The sequence below is a fragment of the Bos mutus genome, chromosome X, assembly GCF_027580195.1.
Source record: "Bos mutus isolate GX-2022 chromosome X, NWIPB_WYAK_1.1, whole genome shotgun sequence".
Classification (NCBI taxonomy): domain Eukaryota; kingdom Metazoa; phylum Chordata; class Mammalia; order Artiodactyla; family Bovidae; genus Bos; species Bos mutus.
The window spans coordinates 99,977,315-99,999,840 of NC_091646.1; the positions used below are offsets into that span (position 1 = coordinate 99,977,315).

The window sequence follows — 22,526 nt, forward strand, 5'->3', positions numbered from 1 at the left end:
ATTGTTTCTATGATTGATAAAAAATTCCAGAACACTTAAAGAGACGTTTGCTTATATTTTAAATTGCTTTTTTATGATAGCATTTACACTAGTAATTTTGTAAACTGAAGATTAAACAGACTAGTTAATAACTGTAAATCTCAACTATAATAAGTGCTATACTACCCAGTGGGGGAACAACAGCAATGCAACAAGCAAACAAAAAAAATGGTTTTCACAGATTACAAGGAGGTACTGACATTTAAACAGAGGGTGACATGTTAAGCAAAGTTGAAATATAATATGCTGAGTGGATTTGCAATGCAGAGCAAACACCCAAACCAAAATGAATTCAATAAAACAGTATCTATCATGAGTGTCACTTACTCAGTTTTACCTATTCCAGGCACCAGATTCTTTCATTCATGTCACAGGCACTAATCTTGTGGGGTCTATTTAGCCCTGATGGTTATTTATAAAATATCTCAAGTACTTCTTTAACTCATAACTTGGAATAATTTAAGAGAGGCAACAACAGGTTTAATTAAGAAGACCTAAGCTTATGCCATGAAATAAGAAGCACAATACTGTGCTGTATAAATTTTATTTGTCCGTTGCCCATCTCTACCGCATTCTCCACTCTGGGAGGCTAATGTGTGTCATCAGTGGTCTCCCATGTCCTCTGGCTTCCAGTTGATTTAGCCACTGGGAAGTGGGAGTTGGAAATAGAATAAAGAGGGCAGAGAGGTCAGGATATTTATTCTGCTAGTTCCCTACCCATGAAGTTGCTTCAGGCTATGTCCCTTGACAAAAGGTTACTGCTCTTCTCAAGGTGCTTTCTTATGACTCTCAGCTTCTGGCCACTTCTCCCTCCCCTGATATCTTGGGCCTATATGTAGTAACATCTCCACTGCTGCAAGACCCAGTTTCTTATATTATCTCTGGTGATTTTCCTACACCCTGATTGTGTTATAATTTGTTCCTTTGTAACTAAATCGCTCAGATTATCCAGGCCAGATCAAGCTGAGATATTCCACAGGACAGTGTGGGGACACTGAAGGGTTTAAGTGAGGGAGTGGAGTGATTAGATTTATCTTGTTTATTACTTTGTCTACAATGTGCAAGTTACATTGGAAAATAGACTTGAGGCAGAGAGACTATGTAGTCTGCTGCAAACATAGGCAGAAAATGATAGAGCTTTGCATTGGCAATGTGTGGAAACAAGGAAGGAGTTCTGTATGACAGAAATTAGTAGCCAATTATATATGGTGTTTTGCAAGGCTTAGGGAAAATTCTAGAATGTCAGATTTCCTGCTTAAGGAATAAAATAAATAGTGGTTTTATTACTTGTTTTCTATGGCATTATTTCCATTTTATGAAATCAGCTTAAAGAAAGGATTACATGGCCCTTAAAGAAAAGAAAAAAACAATCTTGTCATGTTTATTTTGAATATTCTAAAATATTCCAGAGCAGAATCTATAGGGAATTGCTATCTTTGACTCACAAGAATATAAAAAAATAGCTTCAGTGTAAGTCTGTCCTACTTGTAGAATATAACTGGCGTGAATTCTAAAATATTGTTACAAGAAGTTTCTAAATATGCAGGAAAAAAAATTTTGAGACCAAGTAGTTTTCTTGGGAGTTGAGAGAAATATCAATAGGGGAGTGAGGAAGTGAGATAGGTAAGGCAAGACAGCCAGTTAAGGATGATGCATAATCAAGCAGGTTACCACGATGACCCACTAGAGCTTTATCCCACTGGGAAAGCTCTGGAACCTTTATAAAACACATATCTCAAAGTTATCTTCCCTAGCATCAAGGGTGCTCTCATGTTCATACCCCAGTGCCTACCATCAGCCATTGATGAGAGGCTGCTTCTGGGAGGCAGGGTGGTGAGAGAGTGGAGAGGGGATGGCAAAGCATACTCTTTGGGGCAACACAAAGCCTACAAGCAACAAAATGTCAGTGATAGTATTGGAAATAAGGCTGCTGGGCACTGAAGTGATAAGGGTGGGGAATTTGGACATTCTGTTATAGGAGCTTTCAAAAAGGTTATTGATATTTTGCTCCAGAGATGAAGAACAGACAGAGTTAAATTTTTCACTTATACTATTGATGTTCTAGGTCACTTTCAGGAAGTTGACTTAACAAAAACTCATGTTTGCCTTTAAAAAAAGTAAGAAATACTACTGTCCGTCATGCTAGCTGTAACACAATGAGCAATTTCTTTCATAAGTAATAAAAAATGTGAGATAATATTTGGATGTTCAATTTCATATGTCTTCTCCAGACTAGCATTTACTCCCACATATTCATTTTTCCTTCTCTTTCAGTTGAAAGAATTCAGAGTCAGTGGGATGAAGTACAGGAACACCTTCAGAACCGGAGGCAGCAGTTAAATGAAATGTTAAAGGATTCAACACAATGGCTGGAAGCTAAGGAAGAAGCTGAGCAGGTGGTGGGGCAGGCCAGAGCCAAGCTTGAGACATGGAAGGAGGGTCCCTACACAATGGATGCAATCCAAAGGAAGATCACAGAAACCAAGGTTAGTATCAAAGATATGTTCTTAAAATACACTGGATAAAATTATACCGTGGATTAAAATTTAATGGTTTTGTATGTAAATTTATTAAAAGAAAACATAGACTGAGGGAAAAAAATCTATATAGTCTTCTTGGATGGATGGCTTCCATTTCTAAATTAGTCATTGTTTAGACTACACCAAGCTACACAGCTTGTTTTTAATACTAGACTTATTTGAAAAATAAACCCTGAAATCTCAATAGGTGAGTTACAGTGATGATTAATTCCTTGGTTGTGTCATAGTCCAATAGAGGTCAAAAAACTCTTCTTGGGAGCTTTCCCCTAAATGGTGAGTTGCAGATTCAGGATTTTCTAATTTTATTAAACTATAATTTTAAAATCATGTCTGCCCTAAGTCACCACAGAAGAATAAGAGAGAATGTGGTAAAGACATGGGGTTTTAGGGCCAGGCCTCAAAATTGTGGACATTACTTCCATCCATATCCCATTGACCAGAACTTATTCCAAATTTAATTTCAGGAAGAATAAGTTGGAGTAACAAACTGGTGAACTTTTAGCTGCTCCTTGCCATAGCTAGTTTTCCAAAGGGTCTGAACAGCTAAGAGGACACAGTTTTTATTTCTATGACAAGAATGTTAGAAAGCCATAAGTTTGTAGTATTTCACAAACTTAGTACATTTGTTGGAGGCATCATCTAAGTGAACAAAAATTTTCTCTTTCATAAGATATTTGTTACCACTAAAATGTTCTCCCTTTGACAAGGGTAGATGAATTAGGAATTTCTAAGGATGGTTTTTCCAATTTCTCATTTGATTATGTGAAATACAGAATCCGTGTGGTTATTCTTGAGGGTTCTGCTCTCATCAATCAGGTACTCAGTATGTCACGCTATTTCATTTTTCTCTCAAAAATTTAAGATTCTATGAATCTAGCAGATAATGGAACAGATTGGTTAACTGGTAAGGAGAGATTACATGGAAAAGTAGTTTGGACTGGACCCTTGGGTTAGAAATGAGGGGAAGGAGAGGTGAGAGGTGTATAAAGATAGAAATGATCAGAGCAAGAAGACTCTGAAAATTGGCAGTTAAGAAATACTCTTAAAACATACAAGAACCCTAAAGTGATGGCAAGAATAATTAAGGTTTAATAGCTTCTGAAAGAGCAAGGGGCTTTAAATAAGAGACGGAAAGAGTTGCAAAAGTAAATATGAGAGGAGGAAACAAAACAGTTTTTTCATCAAAACAAGCAAGATGTTTTGGACACCTAAAACAAAGACAAGATTATATTATAATTGCCATCCTTATCAAACTTTTGAAATAAAAATTTTCTTTTGAATAGTCAGTCTAAAACTGTGCCTTAAAATGGCTCAGCCATTATCTTTGGAAACTTATGTTTTTGTTTGTGATATTTAGGAATTTAATGATATATATTGTTACAACTTCAGTGTAGGTTCCTAACACAAATAAAGATGACTAAAGCTGTAATTTTCATGTCCATTTCCTAAATAACATATGCTAAAGCTAAAGTAATACTAATACTGACATTTAGAGAATACTTGGTACTTGTCAAAAACTATGCTAATCACTGCATATATTGGCTTAGTTCATCCTCCCGAAAACTTTTCATGAAAAATAGTATTATTGTTCCCAGTTTACGTATAAGAAAATTGAAAGCCTAGTGAAGTTCAGTAACTTCTCTTAATAGCAATAGAGTTGGAATATGAATGCAGAGCAATTACTTTTGTAAATGACCTCCCAGATTTCTTCTTTAACCCACTGTCTGTGTGGCTTAAACAGATCAAAAAACACTGAAAGTATCCAAAAGGGAGAAAATTGTAGTTGTGAACTGACAAATAAGATTACCAGTGAGCCAACAGGTGGAAAATGAAAGTAGTGAAACAGCCTACTAGGGAGAAGTTTTCATATTCCATTTTACTGTGGAAAAACTAAAAAGATAAGTGTAGATTATATTCCATTTTTAATGAAACTCCAATGTTTAATTCTTATAAAAGTCAGGGAGCCTGATAAAGTGGAGGACTGCCTTTATGTCTGCTGTGTTATCACTCCTGAGTGATATTAGCTGGCTTATCACTTACAGTTTTCTTTTAGGAAAAAAGTGTGAAGATAGACATAATAGACACTGGTTAATTTGACCAGAATCTCCTTACTCCATGAATTCTTTCTTACTCTCTGTATCTAGGATTAGCATAGAGATGGTGAGCCTAATAGTCAGTCATCAGACTGTATCTATAAACTTGGAGAGCTGTAATTACAGTAGCCAGCTTTCCTTGGAGTAGCATCGCTGATGACTACCCTCCTCGTCACAATGAAATAGTTTCAAAGCCAACCACTGGCCCTGTTATACTCTTTGAAAACTGAAACCAGTCGTCATACCTGAACTACTGAAAAAAATCACTCATCATTCTGATATTTTAATGATTCATAATTGCTACCATTTGTCTATAGTTTCTTCTGCTTATCTACATATTTTTAATTGTCTTCATATTGTAGATAAAATTTTGAATTCTTATTTTAAAGGTAGTATTATCATATAAATATATATGTTGCTGTATAAGTTTTAATAATTATCATTTTAACTATAATATTGCATTCAGTTCCATCTTTCACCATTTCCCTACTAATTTAGAAAACCTCTGCTCTTGGTTAGACAAAATAGTAGATTAAACACTGAAATAACAGCCCCTTCACAAAGTAAAAGTCAAATCTGAGATGGCATCTGAGAAAAGTCCATCTTGAAAGCATGTACAAGGTAGAAGGAGATAGCAGCAGGAGAGTATTTGGCAAAAGAATAGACTGTAGATGGTCCACTGAGTCAACAGTTAATGAGCAGATCATTAAGAGATGCCCATAATGTATGTCTAGTTTCTTTCTTTCCTATAATAACCCTGACTTTTTTGTAAACAAAGCATAAAGTAAGTAGGTGATTTTGTTAACTGCACGGCTTCATTTGCTCTTCTACATGGACCTAGTAAAGTAATATATATATATATTTTTTGAGATGGAAAGACAGATATTAGGGGAAATCATGCAGGATTTCCATCCTAATCAAAATATTTGCCAATAGGCCATAGCAGAAGAGATGATGCCATTTAATTTTTGTAAGAGGTAAGATGGCACACCATTGGCACCTAAAACTGCCAGCAGTGGTCATCTTTGGCTTTCTTTTATCTGGCACAATCTAGGTTTACTCCACAACCTGTTTCCCAGGCTGTTAAGACTAGTCTAAACTTGGCAGTGGATTCTTTGGAAAAAGTATTTCTTAATGATTTTAAACTTTCTTTTCTGGTGTCAAGAGAGATTTACCCAGACTCAGAGTTTTCATTTATTTTTCCCCCTTTCAGCTTTTGAAAGAGCAATTCCTTTTTTGTCTGTCTTGTGATTGCTTTTGTGTCAAATTCAGCATAAAAGCTTTTCAAACGTGATGGCATTAGCTGTTTTGTGCTTGGCTGAGCTAAGAGTACATGAATTCAATAGAGAAGTGAAATCTTGTTTGAGCCTAGCTGATTTGGCTATATAATACTTAAAACTATCTGAGGTGAGAAACTCAGTAATTTATCAAATTATTAAATACAGGTTTCTGAGGCTGTAAAATATCTAGTTTTGAAGACATTCATTTGGGAATGGAAACAGAGTGTAATCATGTAATTAATAATAATTTTAAAAGTTGATCTTATATGTAGTAAATCTAGTAGCTTTTTGATGATTGAAAATTATTTTACTAGAAAGAAACTAACCAGGGAGAACTTCTTTTTCAAACATAGATGCAGAGCCTGACTGTTTTCATTTTAAGAGGGAATAAGTGGTATTAGATAGTATCTTTATCTACCGAAAAGATATATATACAGTAATGGAAGCTAAATCCTCCTTTCACATATTTTATTTACTATTTAGATGAGCATTGGAGAAGGAAATGGCAGCCCACTCCAGTGTTCTTGCCTGGAGAATCCCAGGGATGGAGGAGCTTGGTGGGCTGCCGTCTATGGGGTCTCACAGAGTCGGACACGACTGAAGCGACTTAGCAGCAGCAGATGAGCATAAAATTAAACCAGCAAATTGACCCCAATGGTAGTTTTAGGCTTGGATTTCTGATACGGTAATGACAAATTTTTATTAGAAAACTTCTTGCTAGGACCTGCCATTTATTCATGCATTTTCTATATTTCCTTTTGCTCTCCCCTAAAGATTCCGTGTGATTAAGGAGAAAGAATCAATACCTAATGGTACTTTTCCTCTCAAAGTATGTATGAGTATATTAAACTTCTCAAAGCATACAGAGTGCTTCCTACATCACTGATAGAGCACAAGAAAAATAATGGGTAGTTTCCCAGGTCCTACTACAGTATATAAATGTTTAGTGCAGTCACCAAGACTTCGATGGCATTATGCTCTGATTGCACCATATTTTGCCTTAGTTCCTTTTCACAGTTTAACTTATTCCATGCTTGAAAATATGATGTGGCAACTCTGTAAACCCACTCCTCTATACAAGCAGCAAATTGCAAAATTGTTAAAATTGCTTTTTCTAAACTCTGGAAATTAACCAAAGGTTGGCAACAATATGTAATCTACTGAATTTCACTAAGAACAGCAGGGTTTGAGGCTTTTTAACTTGGCTTATTCCCATTACTTTCTTCCAACTACACAGTAGCCTTAAAAATAAACAATCTTAGATATGCAGATGACACCACCCTTATGGCAGAAAGTGAAGAGGAACTCAAAAGCCTCTTGATGAAAGTGAAAGTGGAGAGTGAAAAAGTTGGCTTAAAGCTCAACATTCAAAAAACAAAGATCATGGCATCTGGTCCCATCACTTCATGGGAAATAGATGGGGAAACAGTGGAAACAGTGTCAGACTTTATTTTTGGGGGATCCAAAATCACTGTAGATGGTGATTGCAGCCATGAAATTAAAAGATGCTTACTCCTTGGAAGGAAAGTTATGACCAACCTAGATAGGATATTCAAAAGCAGAGACATTACTTTGCCAACAAAGGTCCGTCTAGTCAAGGCTATGGTTTTTCCTGTGGTCATGTATGGATGTGAGAGTTGGACTGTGAAGAAGGCTGAGCGCTGAAGAATTGATGCTTTTGAACTGTGGTGTTGGAGAAGACTCTTGAAAGTCCCTTGGACTGTAAGGAGATCCAATCAGTCCATTCTGAAGGAGATCAGCCCTGGGATTTCTTTGGAAGAAATGATGCTGAAGCTGAAACTCCAGTACTTTGGCCACCTCATGCGAAGAGTTGACTCATTGGAAAAGACTCTGATGCTGGGAGGGATTGGGGGCAGGAGGAGAAGGGGACGACAGAGGATGAGATGGCTGGATGGCATCACTGACTCGATGGACGTGAGTCTGAGTGAACTCCGGGAGTTGGTGATGGACAGGGAGGCCTGGCGTGCTGCAGTTCATGGGGTCGCAAAGAGTTGGACATAACTGAGCAACTGAACTGAACTGAAAGCTACTAGAGAAAGATAATAGAATTTATATAAAACATATTTTCTGACCACAGCAGTATAAAACTAGAAATCAATTACAGAAAGAAAAATGGGAAAGGTGCAAACATGTGGAGACTAAATAATATGCTACTAAAAAAGCAATGGGCCAATGAAGAAATCAAAAGGGAAATCAGAAAATACCTCAAGACAAATTAAAACTCCAAAAATCTATGGGATGCAGCAAAAGAAGGCTAAGAGGAAAGTTTGTAGTGTTGTAGGCCTTCCTCAAGAAAAAAGAAAAATCTCAAATAAGTAGCCTAACCAACCACCTAAGAGAATTAGAAAAAGAACAAAACCAAAGTCAGCAAAAGGAAGGGAGTAATAAAGATAATATGAGGGGAAATAAAATATTAACAAGCAAAAGAAAAGATCAATGAAACCAGGAGATTTTTTTTGAAAGACAAACAAAATTGATAAACTTTTAGCCAGGCTCACCAAGAAGAGAGAGAAGACACAATAAACAAGATAAATGAAAGAAGAGAAATAACAGTCAATATTAGAGAGATACCAAAAAATTCTTAATACCACAAATACTTACATGCCAACAAATTGGATGGCCCAGAGAAAAAAAGGCAATTTTCTAAAAATATATAATAGGCCAAGATTGAATCAAGAAGAACCAGACAGGGATAAATTGGGAGATTGGAATTGATATATGTACAATATTGATATTTTGTATAGAATAAATAACCAATGAGAATCTATTGTATAGCTCAGAGAACTCTACTCAATGCTCTGTGGTAACCTAAATGGGAAGGAAATCCAAAAGAGAGGAGATATATGTATATATATATAATTGATTTGCTTTGGAGTACGTTGTAAAGCAGTTATACCCCAATAAAAAGTAATTTCAAAAAAGAATCAAACAATTAGAACAGACTAGTCACTATGGTAAAATTCAGTTTGTAGTTAAAAAAAAAAAGAAAACTCCCAGCAAACAGTAGTCCAGGACCAGATTGATTAACAGGGGAATTCTACCACACATATAAAGAAGAACTAATACCTGTCCTTCTCAAACTTTTCCAAAAAGATTGAAGAGGATAGAACATTCCAGAATTCATTCTACAAGGCCACCATTACCCTAGTGTGAAAACAAGACAAAGACACTACCGAAAAAAAAAAAAAAAAAGGAAATTATAGGCCAATACCTTTGATGTGTATCAATACAAAAACCTCAACAAAATGTTAGCAAACCAAATCCATTGATATATATAAAAGATCATATGTCATGATCAAGTTGGATTACAGATGGTTCAATATTTGCAAATCAATATACCATATTAACAAAAAGAAAGGTAAAAATCACACGATCACCTCAATAGATGCAGAAAAAGCATTTGATGAAATTCAGTACCCATTCATCAAAAAAGAAAAAACTCAACAAAGTTAGCATAGAGGGAACATATTAATATCTCAAGTTAATAAAGGCTATTTATGACAGACCCACAGCTAACATCGTACTCAGTAGTGAAAAGCTGAAAGCCTTTCCTCTGTATTCAGAAAAAAGACAAGGAATCCCACTCTCACCACTTCTATTTGACATAGTATTGGCAGTCCTAGCCATAGCAGTCAGACAAGAAAAAGAAGACAAGGCATTCAAATTGAAATGAAAAAAAGCAAAACTGTCACTATTTATAGATAAAGTAATGCTTTATATAGAAAACCCTAAATAAAGTCTCCACTCAAAAACTAGTAGAACTAATAAATGAATTCAGCAGATTTGCAGGATAAAAGATTAATATACAGAAATCTGTTGCTTTTCTATACACTAATAATGAACTATCAGAAAGAGAAAGTTAAAAAACAATCTTACTTAAAATCACATCAAAAAGAATAAAAAGCCTTGGAATAAACTTAACCAAAGAGGTGAAAGACCTATATTCTGATGAGGTAAATTAAAGGTAATGCAAAGAAAGAAAAAGATATTTTGTGTTCTTGGATTGGAAGAATATTGTCAAAATGCCCATACCACCTACAGCAATTTACAGATTTAATGCAATCCCTATCAAAATACCCATGACATTTTTCACAAAATTAGAACAAATAATCCTAAAATTCATGTGAAACCATAAAAGACTTTAAATTGTTCAAGCAATATTTTTAAAAAAAAAGAAAAAAAGCTGGAGGTGTCATCTTAGACTACAGCAATCAAAACAGCATGGTATTGGCACAAACAGACTTGTAGATAAATGGGACATAATAGAGAGACCAAAAATAAACCCACACACCTATGATTAATCTATGCTAAAGGAGGCTGGAATATCCAATGGAGAAAAGACAGTCTCTTCAACAAGTGGTGCCTGATAAACTGGAAAGCTACATGTAAAAGAATGATATTATAACATTTCCTCACACCATATACAAAAATAAACTCAAAATGGATAAGAGGTCCAAATGGAAGACCTGAAACCATAGAACTCCTATAGGCAGAACACTTTCTGACATAAATCACAGCAAGATTTTTTTGGCTGTCTCTCCTAAGGCAAAAGAAATAAAAGCAGAAATAAACAATGGGACCTAATTAAACTTAAAAGCTTTGTCATAGCAAAGGAAACCATTAACAAAATGAAAAAACAACTTACAAACCTGGAGAAAATATTTGCAAATGATGCTACTGACAAGGGATTAGTCTTCAGAATATGCAATCAGCTCATACAGCTTAATATCAGAAAACAACCGAATCAAAAAATGGGAAGAAGATCTGAGTAGACATTTTTCCAAAGTAAGTAGTCCAGTGGCCAATAGGCACATGAAAAGGCACATTCACTAATTTTTAGAGAAACGCAAATCAAAGCATCAGTGAGATACCACCTCACACTTGTCAGAATGTGCATGCATGGGCAGAATGGCTGTCATCAAAAGGTCTGCAAATAACACATGTTGACAAGGATGTGAAGAAAAAGGAAACTCTTGTACACCTTTTGGTGGGTATGTAAATTGGTGTAGCTGCAATGGAAAACAGTATGGAGGTCCCTTTAAAAACTAAAAATAGAACTAAAAATTCCATCCCAGTGTATATATCTGGGAAAAAATGACAACAGTAACTTGAAAAGATACTTGCACCCCAGTATTCATAGCAGCACTAATTACAATTACCAAGATGTGGAAGCAACCCAAAGGCCCATCAACAGATGAATGGACAAAGATGTGGTACATCTATGCAGTGAAATATCGGTCATGAAAAGGAATGAAGTTCTGCCATTTGTAGCAACATGAATGGACCTAATATTATCCTTAGTGAAATAAGTCATGCAGAGAAAAGACAGTATATAATATTATTTATATATGGAATCTAAAAATAATACAGATGGATATATATGCAAAACAGAATCAGACTCACAGACTGAATATTTTCCTCTGAGATCAGAAACAAGGTAAATACGTCTGCTCTCACCACTTCTTCAGTCGTGTCCAACTCTTTGTGACCCTATGCACTGTAGCCTCCCAGACCCCTCAGTCTTCCCAGGTGGCTCAGATGGTAAAAAAAAAAAAAAAAAAAAAAAAAATTTGCTTTCAATGCAGGAGACCTGGGTTCAGTCCCTGGGTTAGAAAGATCCCCTGGAGGATGGAATGGCAATCCACTCCAATATTCTTAAGCTTCCCAGGCGGCACTAGTGGTAAAGAACCCGCCTGCTAATGCAGGAGACAACAGAAAAACAGGTTCGATCCCTTGGTCAGGAAGGTCCTCTGGAGTAGGAAATGGCAACCCACTCCAGTATTCTTGCCTGGAGAATCCCATGGACAGAGGACCCTGGTGGGCTACAGTCCATATGGTCACAAAGAGTCAGACAAATGAAGCAAAGCATTCTTCTATTCTTCTTCCTCACCGCTTCTATTTACCACTGTACTGGAAGTTTAGGTTGGGAGAATAGGCATGAAAAAATAGGTAAAAATTATCCATATTGGAAAGGAAAAATTAAAATTATCCCTGTTTGCAGATGACATTATCTAGTATATAGATAGTTCTAAGGAATACACTACAACTGTATAAAACTAATAAGTTAATTCAGCAAATTTGCAGGATGTAAGATCAAAATACAGAAAACAGTGCTTTTTCTATAAACTGACAGTGAATAATCTGAACGGTGAAATTCACAAAATTATTCCATTTATTGAATAAATAACAACAAAATATTAGGAATAAGAAAAATGCAAGACTTTTCTGTTGAGAACTACAATGCTAAAAGAATTTAAAGTTTAAGTAAATGGAAAAGCGTGCCATATTCCCACATCAAAAAACTTAATATTGTTAAGATATCCATATCCCAAAATTGACCTACAGACTCTCTATAGTTCTTATCAAAATCCTCATTGATTTTCCTATATAAATTGACAAGTAGATCCTAAAATTCGTACTGAAATACAAAGGACAAAAAATAGCAAAAGTAACCTTGAAAAAAGCACAAACTTGGAGGACACACAATTTCTAATTTCAAAGCTTAATAGAAAGCTAGTAATCAAGATGGTGTGGTACTGACATCAAAATAGATATATAGATCAAGGAAATAAAATTGAATATTCAGAACTAAATTCTTGCATTTATAGTCAATTGATTGTTGGCAAGAATGCCTAGACAATTCAAAGGTAAAAGCATATTTTTGTTCAAAACTTCATGCTTGCATCACTGAATTATCCACATATAAAATAATGAAGTTTGACCCTACCTTAGACCATACAGAAAAAATAATTTAAAATGGATCTTAGAGCTAAATATAAGAATGAAGATATTACAACTCTTATAAGACAACAAAGGAGCACAATGAGTTAGGCAGTGTGTTCTCTGAAAAGACACCAAAAGCCAAAGTGCAGAGAAAAAATGTATAAATTGGACTTCATCAAAATTGAAAATTTTGTGCTGCAAGCAATATTATAAAGAAAGTTAAAAGATGACCCACAGAATGAGAGAAAATATTTGCAAATCATCTATCTGATAAGACTTGTATGCAGAATATGTAAAGAACTCTTAAACCTCAGCAAGAACAAGAAGGACTCAATCTTAAATCAGCAAAGGATTTTTAAAACATTTTTTCACAGATGTACAAATGGCTAATAAGCACACAAAGTGATGATTAACATCCTTTGTCATAAAGAAAATACAAATGAAAACCACAATGAGATAACCACTTCATACACTCTAGGGTCACACTTGAGTAGGTATGTCAGTCAGGATAGGCTAAGTTACGCCACACTAACAAACTATCCCCAAATCTAGAGACAACACAAAGTTTGTGTTTTGTTCATCTTATATGTCAAGTGTAGATTCACAAGGGCATTATACTGAGCTTACTCAGGGACTGCAGCTGATGAGAGCAGCATCTTGATACATACTTCCAGGATCAGAGAGTCGGGAACACAATGAATGAAGCCATTTACTCTTAAACTGCCTGCCTGAAACTGACATGTAGACAAAATCAATTGTCACTATCCCCAGTTCAGTGGGGATGCAGATATGTGATCATCTGGTATGAAAAAAAGCACTGAATGTTCATGAACAATAATGTATATAGTATACCACTCATGGGATTTGAAAATAGCTGTGGAGATGCTACTTTCTGGGAATGTGTCCTCTGGTGTTCTGTCTGGAATCATTTCTACCCAGTCAAATCCACACCCTCTCAACCAGACTTCTTAGATGCCTGGGGTAGCTGGGTGATTTGTTCATTACAACACTGCTTCAGCCTTTTAATAAAGTCAGCAAATTAAAGAAAGAGCACAGATAAAGAGAATGCTTTCCAAAATGTCATAATGAAATTAAGGTAATGAAGCACTTGGAGGGCTCTCCTCCTTTCTTTTTGTATAAAACTTATTCCAAAGAAGCTGGAAGAGAAATGGGGCCTGAAAGTAACGAAGGGGAAAAATAAATTGTATGCCATTAGTTTAATTATAAAAATTCATTACATGAAGCCATGTAAGACAGAAAATAATGGAACTCTAATGGGTTGGCCGATAACACATTTACTAGCCTGCTCTCAGCTTGTAGTCATTGTCAAAAGGACAAAGAAGTAGCAACTTTGGTATGTAGTCCTCAAAGCTGTTGAAAAGATGAATCATGTCCAGTAAGCTGGAAAATGAGGGCTGTTTTTTCAAATAGTATCCCCTGTATACACAGTTACTTTCTGAAACAGTGTTGTTTAGTAATGTCAGAGGTTTAATAGATGAGTCTTGAAGTTAATGGTGAAAGACTTTACTTTTGAAATGGCTTCCTTACAGATATTTTAACATTTCTATTATATATACATAAAGAGGTTTTATAGGTCATTTTAATTCACACAAACAAGACAGAAATTGTATTTCCTTTTCCCAATAAATATGTATAGAACATTAATTCATACTCAGGAGTAAACGGTTTAGTGATTTTTTAATAAACTAAATATGTATTTTTTGCTGTCTCTGTTTGGCAATGTGTTACTTTATTATACATAGTAATTTTCCAATCATGCTATAATCATCAAGGATACTATTTTATATTCTTCAAAATCCAATTATAATAAATCCAACCGTCTTCCTTAAATTCTTTTATGTGGAAGCATATCTTCTTTAAGTAGATTGAACACTGAATTTGAAAGCCAAGAAAACTACATTTTTGTGATGTTTCTTTCACTGACAAGCTATGTCACCTTCATCAAGTCACTTAACCTTTTAGAGGTTTTGCATAAGAGGAAAGTGTTGCAGGAAGAAGAGTCCCTTCCAGAGTCCAAGAGTAGGCTCCTGTCTAACGCTTGGAAATGAATTGTCTGAGAAGACACCTGTATTGACAAAGCAAGAGACTTTATTGGGAAGTGGTGCCTGAGTGGAGAGAGCAGGAGGGTAAGGGAACCCAGGAGAACTGCTCTGCCACGTGACTCATGGTCCTGGGTTTTATGGTGATGGGGTTAGTTTGGGGGTTGTCTCTGGCAAATCACTCTGACTCAGGGTTCTTCCTGGTGTCGTGCACATTGCTTAGCCAAGATGGACTCCAACAAGGAGGATTCTGGGAGATTGGTAGGACATGTGGCATCTCCTTTATACCTTTCTGGAATGCTTCCTGTTGGTGCTGGCTTGTTCTGTGTTCCTTACCAGGACTTCCTGTCCTAAAATGATTCATGCAAATGGTTACTATGGTACCTGACTAGGGTAAGCAGTTTCAATCAGTGTTTCCCCTCACAAAAGGAGACAGAGGAAAGGAGGTAGCAAAAGATGAAAGTGGATATTTATGTAAGGATCATATATTTGAGGGAGAGGTCATATACCCAAGGAGGGACATTTTAACTTCATCTTGTAGGTAACAGGGAGCCATTGAAAGGTTTAGCAGAGGAGTAATATGGTTAATATTTGTATTTTAAAAAGATTGCTTGAGCATCTATCCAAGGATGAAAGGTCTGGTTTGAAAGTAAAAGGAGGGAACCAATAAAAAGGTTATTGCAAAGTCCAAGTAAGAGGTGATGAGGGCTTAAATTAAGGCAATAGCCATGGAGGTAGAACATTTGGATATAAGGGCACATTGTGATATAACATTTTTATGGATATGCACCAGCCTCCTTCACTAGCTGAGGATCAACCTACACTAAGGAGAAGAAGGTTGGGCTAGGGACAGAATCTTTGTGAATACCCACATTAAGGGACAGGCAGAAAAAGGAATACTTGAGCCTTAAGAATATAGAGAGGACACCCAAAAAGAGGGGGGCCAGGAAGGATAGAGCCTCAAGAAGGACAGAGCAGTCAGTAGAACCAGTCGCTGTCTGGAAATCAAATAAATAAGAAAGTAGAACTGTCCACAGACATTGATCATTGCTGACTGAATTGGTTAAATATTTTTGCAAAAATGCAGCATGACAACCTCATGACACTATTAGCATACAACTATAAGCATGTATTTCTTAAGTTTGCAGCTTGTCTGGGTGACATTGCCACACGTAGCAGGTTGGGTGGAGTGCCTCTCTGTCACATGTCACTCATCCTTCTCCAGTGATGGGCAGGCCAGCTCACTAACATGTTTGATAATGGCAGCCGTGCAGAAGGGCCAGCCCCAATGCAGAAGCACGTTTTCAGCCTCTGCTTGTGTCATGTCTGTTAACATCCCACTAGACTTAGGCAAAACAAGTCATATGGCCAAGCTCACTGTCAAGGCCAGGAAGGTCAGTTGTGCCTTTTGTAGCAGGAAATTCAAAGTCACACGGCAAAGGGCATGGATACAAGGTGGGATAAAGAACTGAGGTCAGTAATTCGATTTGCCACAGTGACTTCTTTCAGAATAGTTTTACTGAGATGGCAGTGGCAGAAACCTGATTTTGATGAATTGTGCAGTGGCAGGAATGTAATCAAGTTGAGGCAATGAGTGAGTGAATATTTGCCTTTTGAGGAGCTTAACTGTGAAGGGAAAGAAAATGATAGCAGATTTTGTTAAAGATGGGGAAGAGGCTCATGTTTGAAAGCTGTGGAGAAAGATCTTGCAGAGAGGAAAGAGGTTGAAAAGACAGAAAAGGGAGTACATGGAGGAATAGGAGGAGGAGTGTCAAGTTGGAGGAATCAGTGTCCCTCAGCACAAGTCAGCTCTTCCCCTGAGACTGGAGAGAAATTTATGCTTGATGTTAAATTGTGTGTACTCAGTCACTCAGTCATGTCTGACTCTTTGCAATCCCATGGACTGTAGCCTGCCAGGCTCCTCTGTTCATGGGATTCTTTACGCAAGAATACTGGTGTGGGTTGCCACGCCCTCCTCCAGGGGATCTTCCTGTCCCAGAGACTGAACCCGAGTCTCCCACATTGGCAGGCAATTCTTTACCACTGAGCCACCAGGGAAGCATACGGAGGGGGTTTGGTGGATGCATAGTGCAGATACACAAGGCACAGTGCCTGGAGAGAGGCAGCCAAAGGGCAGAGAAGATTTTCTATATTTAAATTTGTCTTGTCTTGCCTTAAAATATGAGTTTTATTTCACACAAGCAATTTGATTTTGATTTTGAGCTCATAACACACCTAAGGCATAAGCAGTATAAGGAGCCCCATCCTGTTTTACAGACAACAAAGCTGGAACCCAAAAGGTTGAAGGCTTTAAGATCAAACTGCAAGACAGTGGCCAGTCCAGACTTCCTGGGAACATGCCTTTTCATTATTCTGCATGGCTTTTCATGATGTTCCTTTGAGTGAGAGCCATTAAAATTTTTTAAATCGAGTTCACCTAAAACAAACCTGAAGTTCACTTGTGGGTGAACATCCCAAAACACGTTTGATAAGAAAACTTATACAATACTCAACTTGAAAGTTTTAATTGTAGGTCTGCATACTCACAGATTCCTGGGTGACTCGGTGGTAAATAACATCGCCTGCCAATGCAGGAGATGCAAGAGATGTAGGTTCAATCCCTGAGTCAGTAAGATCCCCTGGAAAAGGGCATGGCAACCTACTCCAGTATTCTTGCCTGGGAAATTCCATGGACAGAGGAGCCTGGTGGGCTACAGTCTTTGGGGTCACAAAGAGTCGGACACAACTGAACACACACACATACTGCATACTCACATTTATCTTCTAAATTAAAGGGAGTCTTTTAGAGGTACGGCATTGTAGACAATGTCTATGAAATAGTGGGTCCCTTTCTTTCATTGAATGGAGGCTCACTGTTGTGGCTGTAGTGTGGTTCATTAAAAATAGCAGTAGCAGTAGTGGTAGTAGTAATAGTGATTATAACTAATACTTTTTTAATGCTTTGGGTATACCAGGCACCACTCTGTTTTCCCTGGATTTTAAAAATTCATCCCCATATTAATCTTTCAAGGTAATAAATACTGTTAATATACATATTTAACAAGGGGAAAACTGAGGCACAGAGAGCATAATTAATTTTCCCATTTGTCACATCATTAGTAAGTGATCAAGTCAGGATTCAAACCCAGTAGGCTCATTCTGTTGTCCAAGCTCTTAAATACTCTTTCCCTTCCTCCTTTGTTTTCTCCCGTGTTGGGTCAATATTCCTAAAAAGAGTTCTGACAAAGAAAAAAGAGAAGGTAAATGTTAAAAAATTTGTATACTCAAAATTCTTGAATTCAACTTGTGCCATAATCTATAATCATTTTTTCTGTCTAAAACACTGTGTAAATACAGAGCACATATTGTAGCAGCATTATATGAGGTTTGAATATGAAAATTTCTTTCCTGGTTGGGGACACAGTCTTATAAGAATTGAGCATTTTCTCTTCTTCATAAAACACACACACACACACGCCTCCAAAATCATCTTTTTTTTATAGGCTAGTACTCACAGTATTTTAAATTTCTTCATATGCCATGATCACCACACAATTCCCTGTAGAGTATACCATTGTAAATGGAATTCAGAAGTAAAAAGAATGTGTGTGAATTCCATTGTATTTTGAATTTACACTTCTTCTGTGGTCTGACCTTGTCCCAGGACTGAATTTCACAGTGTAGGCAAAGCTGATCAAGGTCATTGTTCCTGTTGTGAATGACGCTTGGCTAAAGCCCAAGGTGATCAACATATTAATACCTTAGGAGGAAGGAAACCAGTCTGTTCTGTCTTTAAGGGAGAAAAGGGTGCTGCCTTGAGAACCTTTGAGTTTAGATAAGGGCCTAAGCCCTGTCAATGTGAGTCAAGGTCAGTAGGATTTTTTTCTTTTTAATCTTTCATCACAGCAAAACCTGAGCAGTGAGTAGTGAAGAGCAGCGTTTAGTCAAGATTTCCTTAGGTATAAAAATTTAAATTTCAGTGTGAATACAAATTTGAAGCAAAATATATGGCCTGTGTATTCTTCTCTTTCAAGCATTAAAGTATACCAAAAATCTCTGGTTTGAAGTCAACCCTTACTGTTTTATTACCTTTTCCTATGAAGTCTCTAATTAAATTTTACCCTGCTATGTCCTTCAAGATTCTGGAAAATTCCAGCATAGTTTTCAACTTCTACTTTTGGTATTTTTTATGATCTATAGATTCAAACCAAAGAATATATCTCTTATATCTAAACTTTCAAGTAGTTACCCATGAGTGAGAGTTGACTTCCAAGATTGGCTTTCCTAGATAAATGATTTTAATTGCACTTATTAAAATTGTAATTAGCATTTTATATTGCTAAATCTCCAGGAGGAGGAAATGCCAACCCACTCTAGTATTCCTGCCTGAAAGATCCCATGGACAGAGGAGCCTGGTAGGCTACAGTCCAAAAGATTGCAAAGACTTGGACACGACTGAGCAACTAATAAGCATGTACACATTGCTAAATCTCTACAGATACACTCTGATGTTGGTTCATAATAGGTGTTTTTTTAGCATTTGCATTTTTCTTCAAAAGGAATTACTTTACAGAAAGGTAACTAAGTTATCAATGTCAGTTTTGTAGATTCTTATGCTGCCAATTAGAGATTTAATAGATGATTGATAATAAGCTCTTCTTTTAAGCTCTGAATACCATCTTCTGGATAAGGGTCTTTCATATCTTAGTGTACATTACTTTTAACACTGTAGGTTAAAAGTGGCTTAAGTGAAGAGGGAAAGGGGAAAAGGTAATTTTGTACTGTAGGAAATTTCTAGAAAGGCAAAGTCTTTGGTGTGTGTATGTTTCACCTCAGAAAGGCTTTTGTTCAGTGTGAGGCTATAAAAGTAGAAAAGGAGTTTATAAGGAGAAACGGGTATTCCACAAAGTTAAATTTTAATTACTGTGTAGTACAGTGACTATACTCTGTACCTTTAAAAATTGTCTCTCTTTTTATAGCAAAACTTAGTGATGCTGGCTTTAGTTGGTTGCTGCTAGTTCAATTATCTGGGTCTATTTGCTGTTTGCAATAAATGCAACAGTCTAGAATAGACTATTCTAATTAACTGAGAAATGCCAGATTGTATAATGACTATACATTTTCAAGGAACAAGAGTCTACTCAAATATACTGAAACTGTGCTGAATGTACTAGTGTTTGATTTTTATCATCATAAATCGTATTAACATAAAAGAACACATACTAAAACAAGAGCAATTACTCTTTTCACAAACAACATTTAGTTTCAATTTTCTCTTTTCCCCTTCCAGTTCATGTCAATGTACTCGTACAGATTTAAGAAATACAGTGATGATAGAAATTGTGTTCTGTTTTTGTCCTTAGGATTTCTGTGCACATTTACTGCATATTAGACCATTGGGTTGAAGTATTGTCTTATTTTAATGTCCTCTCATTAAACATTGAAATTGTATCTCATTTTTTACTATCTTAGTTGATGAAGATCTTTATTCCTATAATGTATTTCTTTTAAATATTTTACTAGAACAAAATATTAAAACTAGATTACTGAGTCAATGGGAATAAGCATTTGTATTTCACTTGATATATATTGCCAAACTGTCCTAATAGATACCATTCCCAGAAATAGTATATCAATGTGCTAGTTTGGCTACAGTCTTTCCAGCTTTGGATTTTATTTTTTTTAACTTAATTGGTGTCAAATTGTAATACTCCATGTTTTTCATTTATTAGAAAGTTGATTTTTTTCTCTTTCTATAAAAATAGCTTTTATTCTTCCTCTTATTTGAATTTCCTGTTACTATTCCTTTGTCCACTTAACCCACCGTGTTGGATTTGGTATAACTGTCTTAGAAATTTAATAATACTATAATGTTTATAAGCCTCTCCCATGCATTTGAAGCAATGTTTAATAGAAATGTACAGTTAATATGCATCCAAATGAGCCTATCATTGGTTTATTTCTTTCTTTGGTATATGATATTTCAAGTGATAAAATAGTGATAAATGCTTTGATAATACTCAATTGTTAAAGATAATAAAAGAAAACATAGATCATTTGGTTTAACAAAATTTATATATTTAAAATTTTATTCTGATTTTAAAGTAGAATAGTTGTAAGTATTATGAATAGGCCAATCCTTTAAAGAAGTTCAAAACAAGAATAACAGCATTTTTTTTTTTTTTGGAAGCTCAATATTTTCTGTATGCTACTTTAGTTGAGTGCCAGTAGATGGCACTAATTACATAAACAATTCAACAAGTTAATGACGGGGTTGGGGGGAAATGCATGTGTTATTTTTTTCTGTTCAAATTTTGGTATATGTCATATATTCAACAATGATTTGGGAGCTTATTTTTATAGTTTTTTCTCTCCCATGATAAAAAGACAATTAAGCCAAGGTTGTTTCCAATTAATTGCTACTAAATTGAAATACCTGATACTGAGTATTGCTCAAGATGCTGCATTTGAAAACTTTTGTCATGAAAAGTGGGTTAGCTTATACTGTCCAGATTGACTAAACCACACAGGGTCAGTGAAAAGCAGTCATGCAGACATGCTCTGACCCAAGGATTCAGAAGTTACTTATGAGAAAATCCAACTAGAGATTTCAGAGAAAAGTGACATTCATTCTCTTTTTCCATGTGCATCTATAGCAGTTGGCCAAAGACCTCCGCCAGTGGCAGATAAATGTAGATGTGGCAAATGACTTGGCACTGAAACTTCTCCGGGATTATTCTGCAGATGATACCCGAAAGGTACACATGATAACAGAGAACATCAATGCCTCTTGGGCAAGCATTCATAAAAGGTATGAACTCCATTATTTCTAAAACTATTTGCTGACTTCCATGATGGGGTGGTGACCATGGGTAGACAATGCAGATTTGCTTTCCCATCCTGCTAACCTGGGGCTTGCAAGGATCCAAGATGAGAAATGCCAACTAAACTCACTTTCTTTCTGAAGTCCTCTTATTTTAAAGATGAGGGACCTGAAGACTGGTGAAATCAAATGACTTGCCCACAGTCAGAAAGGTAGTGACATAGCTGTGCAATTAGACAAAAACAAAAGATGGATTTGTAGATAGAGGAGCCATTTACCAGTCTACTTTGACAACTCTATCCAAAGAAGTATTGTTCTATTCCATCACGATGCATACTGCCCCGTCTTTAATCTGACAAGGAAGTCATTTTGGGGTTCATGATGGAGTTACAGCTACTGATGGTGCCATCATTGTATCTCACTCTGCGTACCCAATAGGAAAATTTGTGCAGTGTAACATGACTCATAATTTCATTTCCCATTATATACCTAATGGCAATCAATGGCTCTTAGAGACACCATCTCCTCAAACTAGGTCCTGTCTCTTTATTATCTAGTCTTAACCCCTTGGGCTTTTCTTTCATTAGCATTATCCTAATTATATTAATAAAATTATAAACAAAAACATGAATTATGTAACTAATTGTTAAATGATTGTCCTTCACATTAGTCTAAAGTCCCTGAGGACAAAGGCTATCTTTCTTATTTGACATATCCTGAACCAAGTGATGCAGTAGGGAGCTGGTAAACATTCGTGTTTTTCTAATTGAAATGTAGCTGATATACAATATTATGTTAGTTTCTGATAAACTACCTAGTAATTTGACATTTGCACATATTATGAAATGATCATTATGTTAAGCCTAGTAGCCATCTGTCCCCATACAAAGTTATAACAATGTTATTGACCATATTCCTTGTACTGTATGTTATATCACTATTGCTTA

At 36.1% G+C, this 22,526-nt stretch overlaps 1 protein-coding gene across 6 annotated transcripts in view; it reads left to right on the forward strand.

Moving 5' to 3' along the window:
- The window catches only part of DMD (dystrophin), a 2,671,852-nt gene that overhangs the window by 2,078,909 nt on the left and 570,417 nt on the right, over positions 1 to 22,526 (forward strand). For all 6 annotated transcript variants that reach the window (XM_070365439.1, XM_070365442.1, XM_070365443.1 and 3 more), the window contains 2 exons: positions 2,314 to 2,525; positions 21,413 to 21,567. In XM_070365439.1, the coding sequence (XP_070221540.1) occupies positions 2,314 to 2,525; positions 21,413 to 21,567 (367 nt within the window). The remainder of the gene's footprint in view (positions 1 to 2,313; positions 2,526 to 21,412; positions 21,568 to 22,526) is intronic.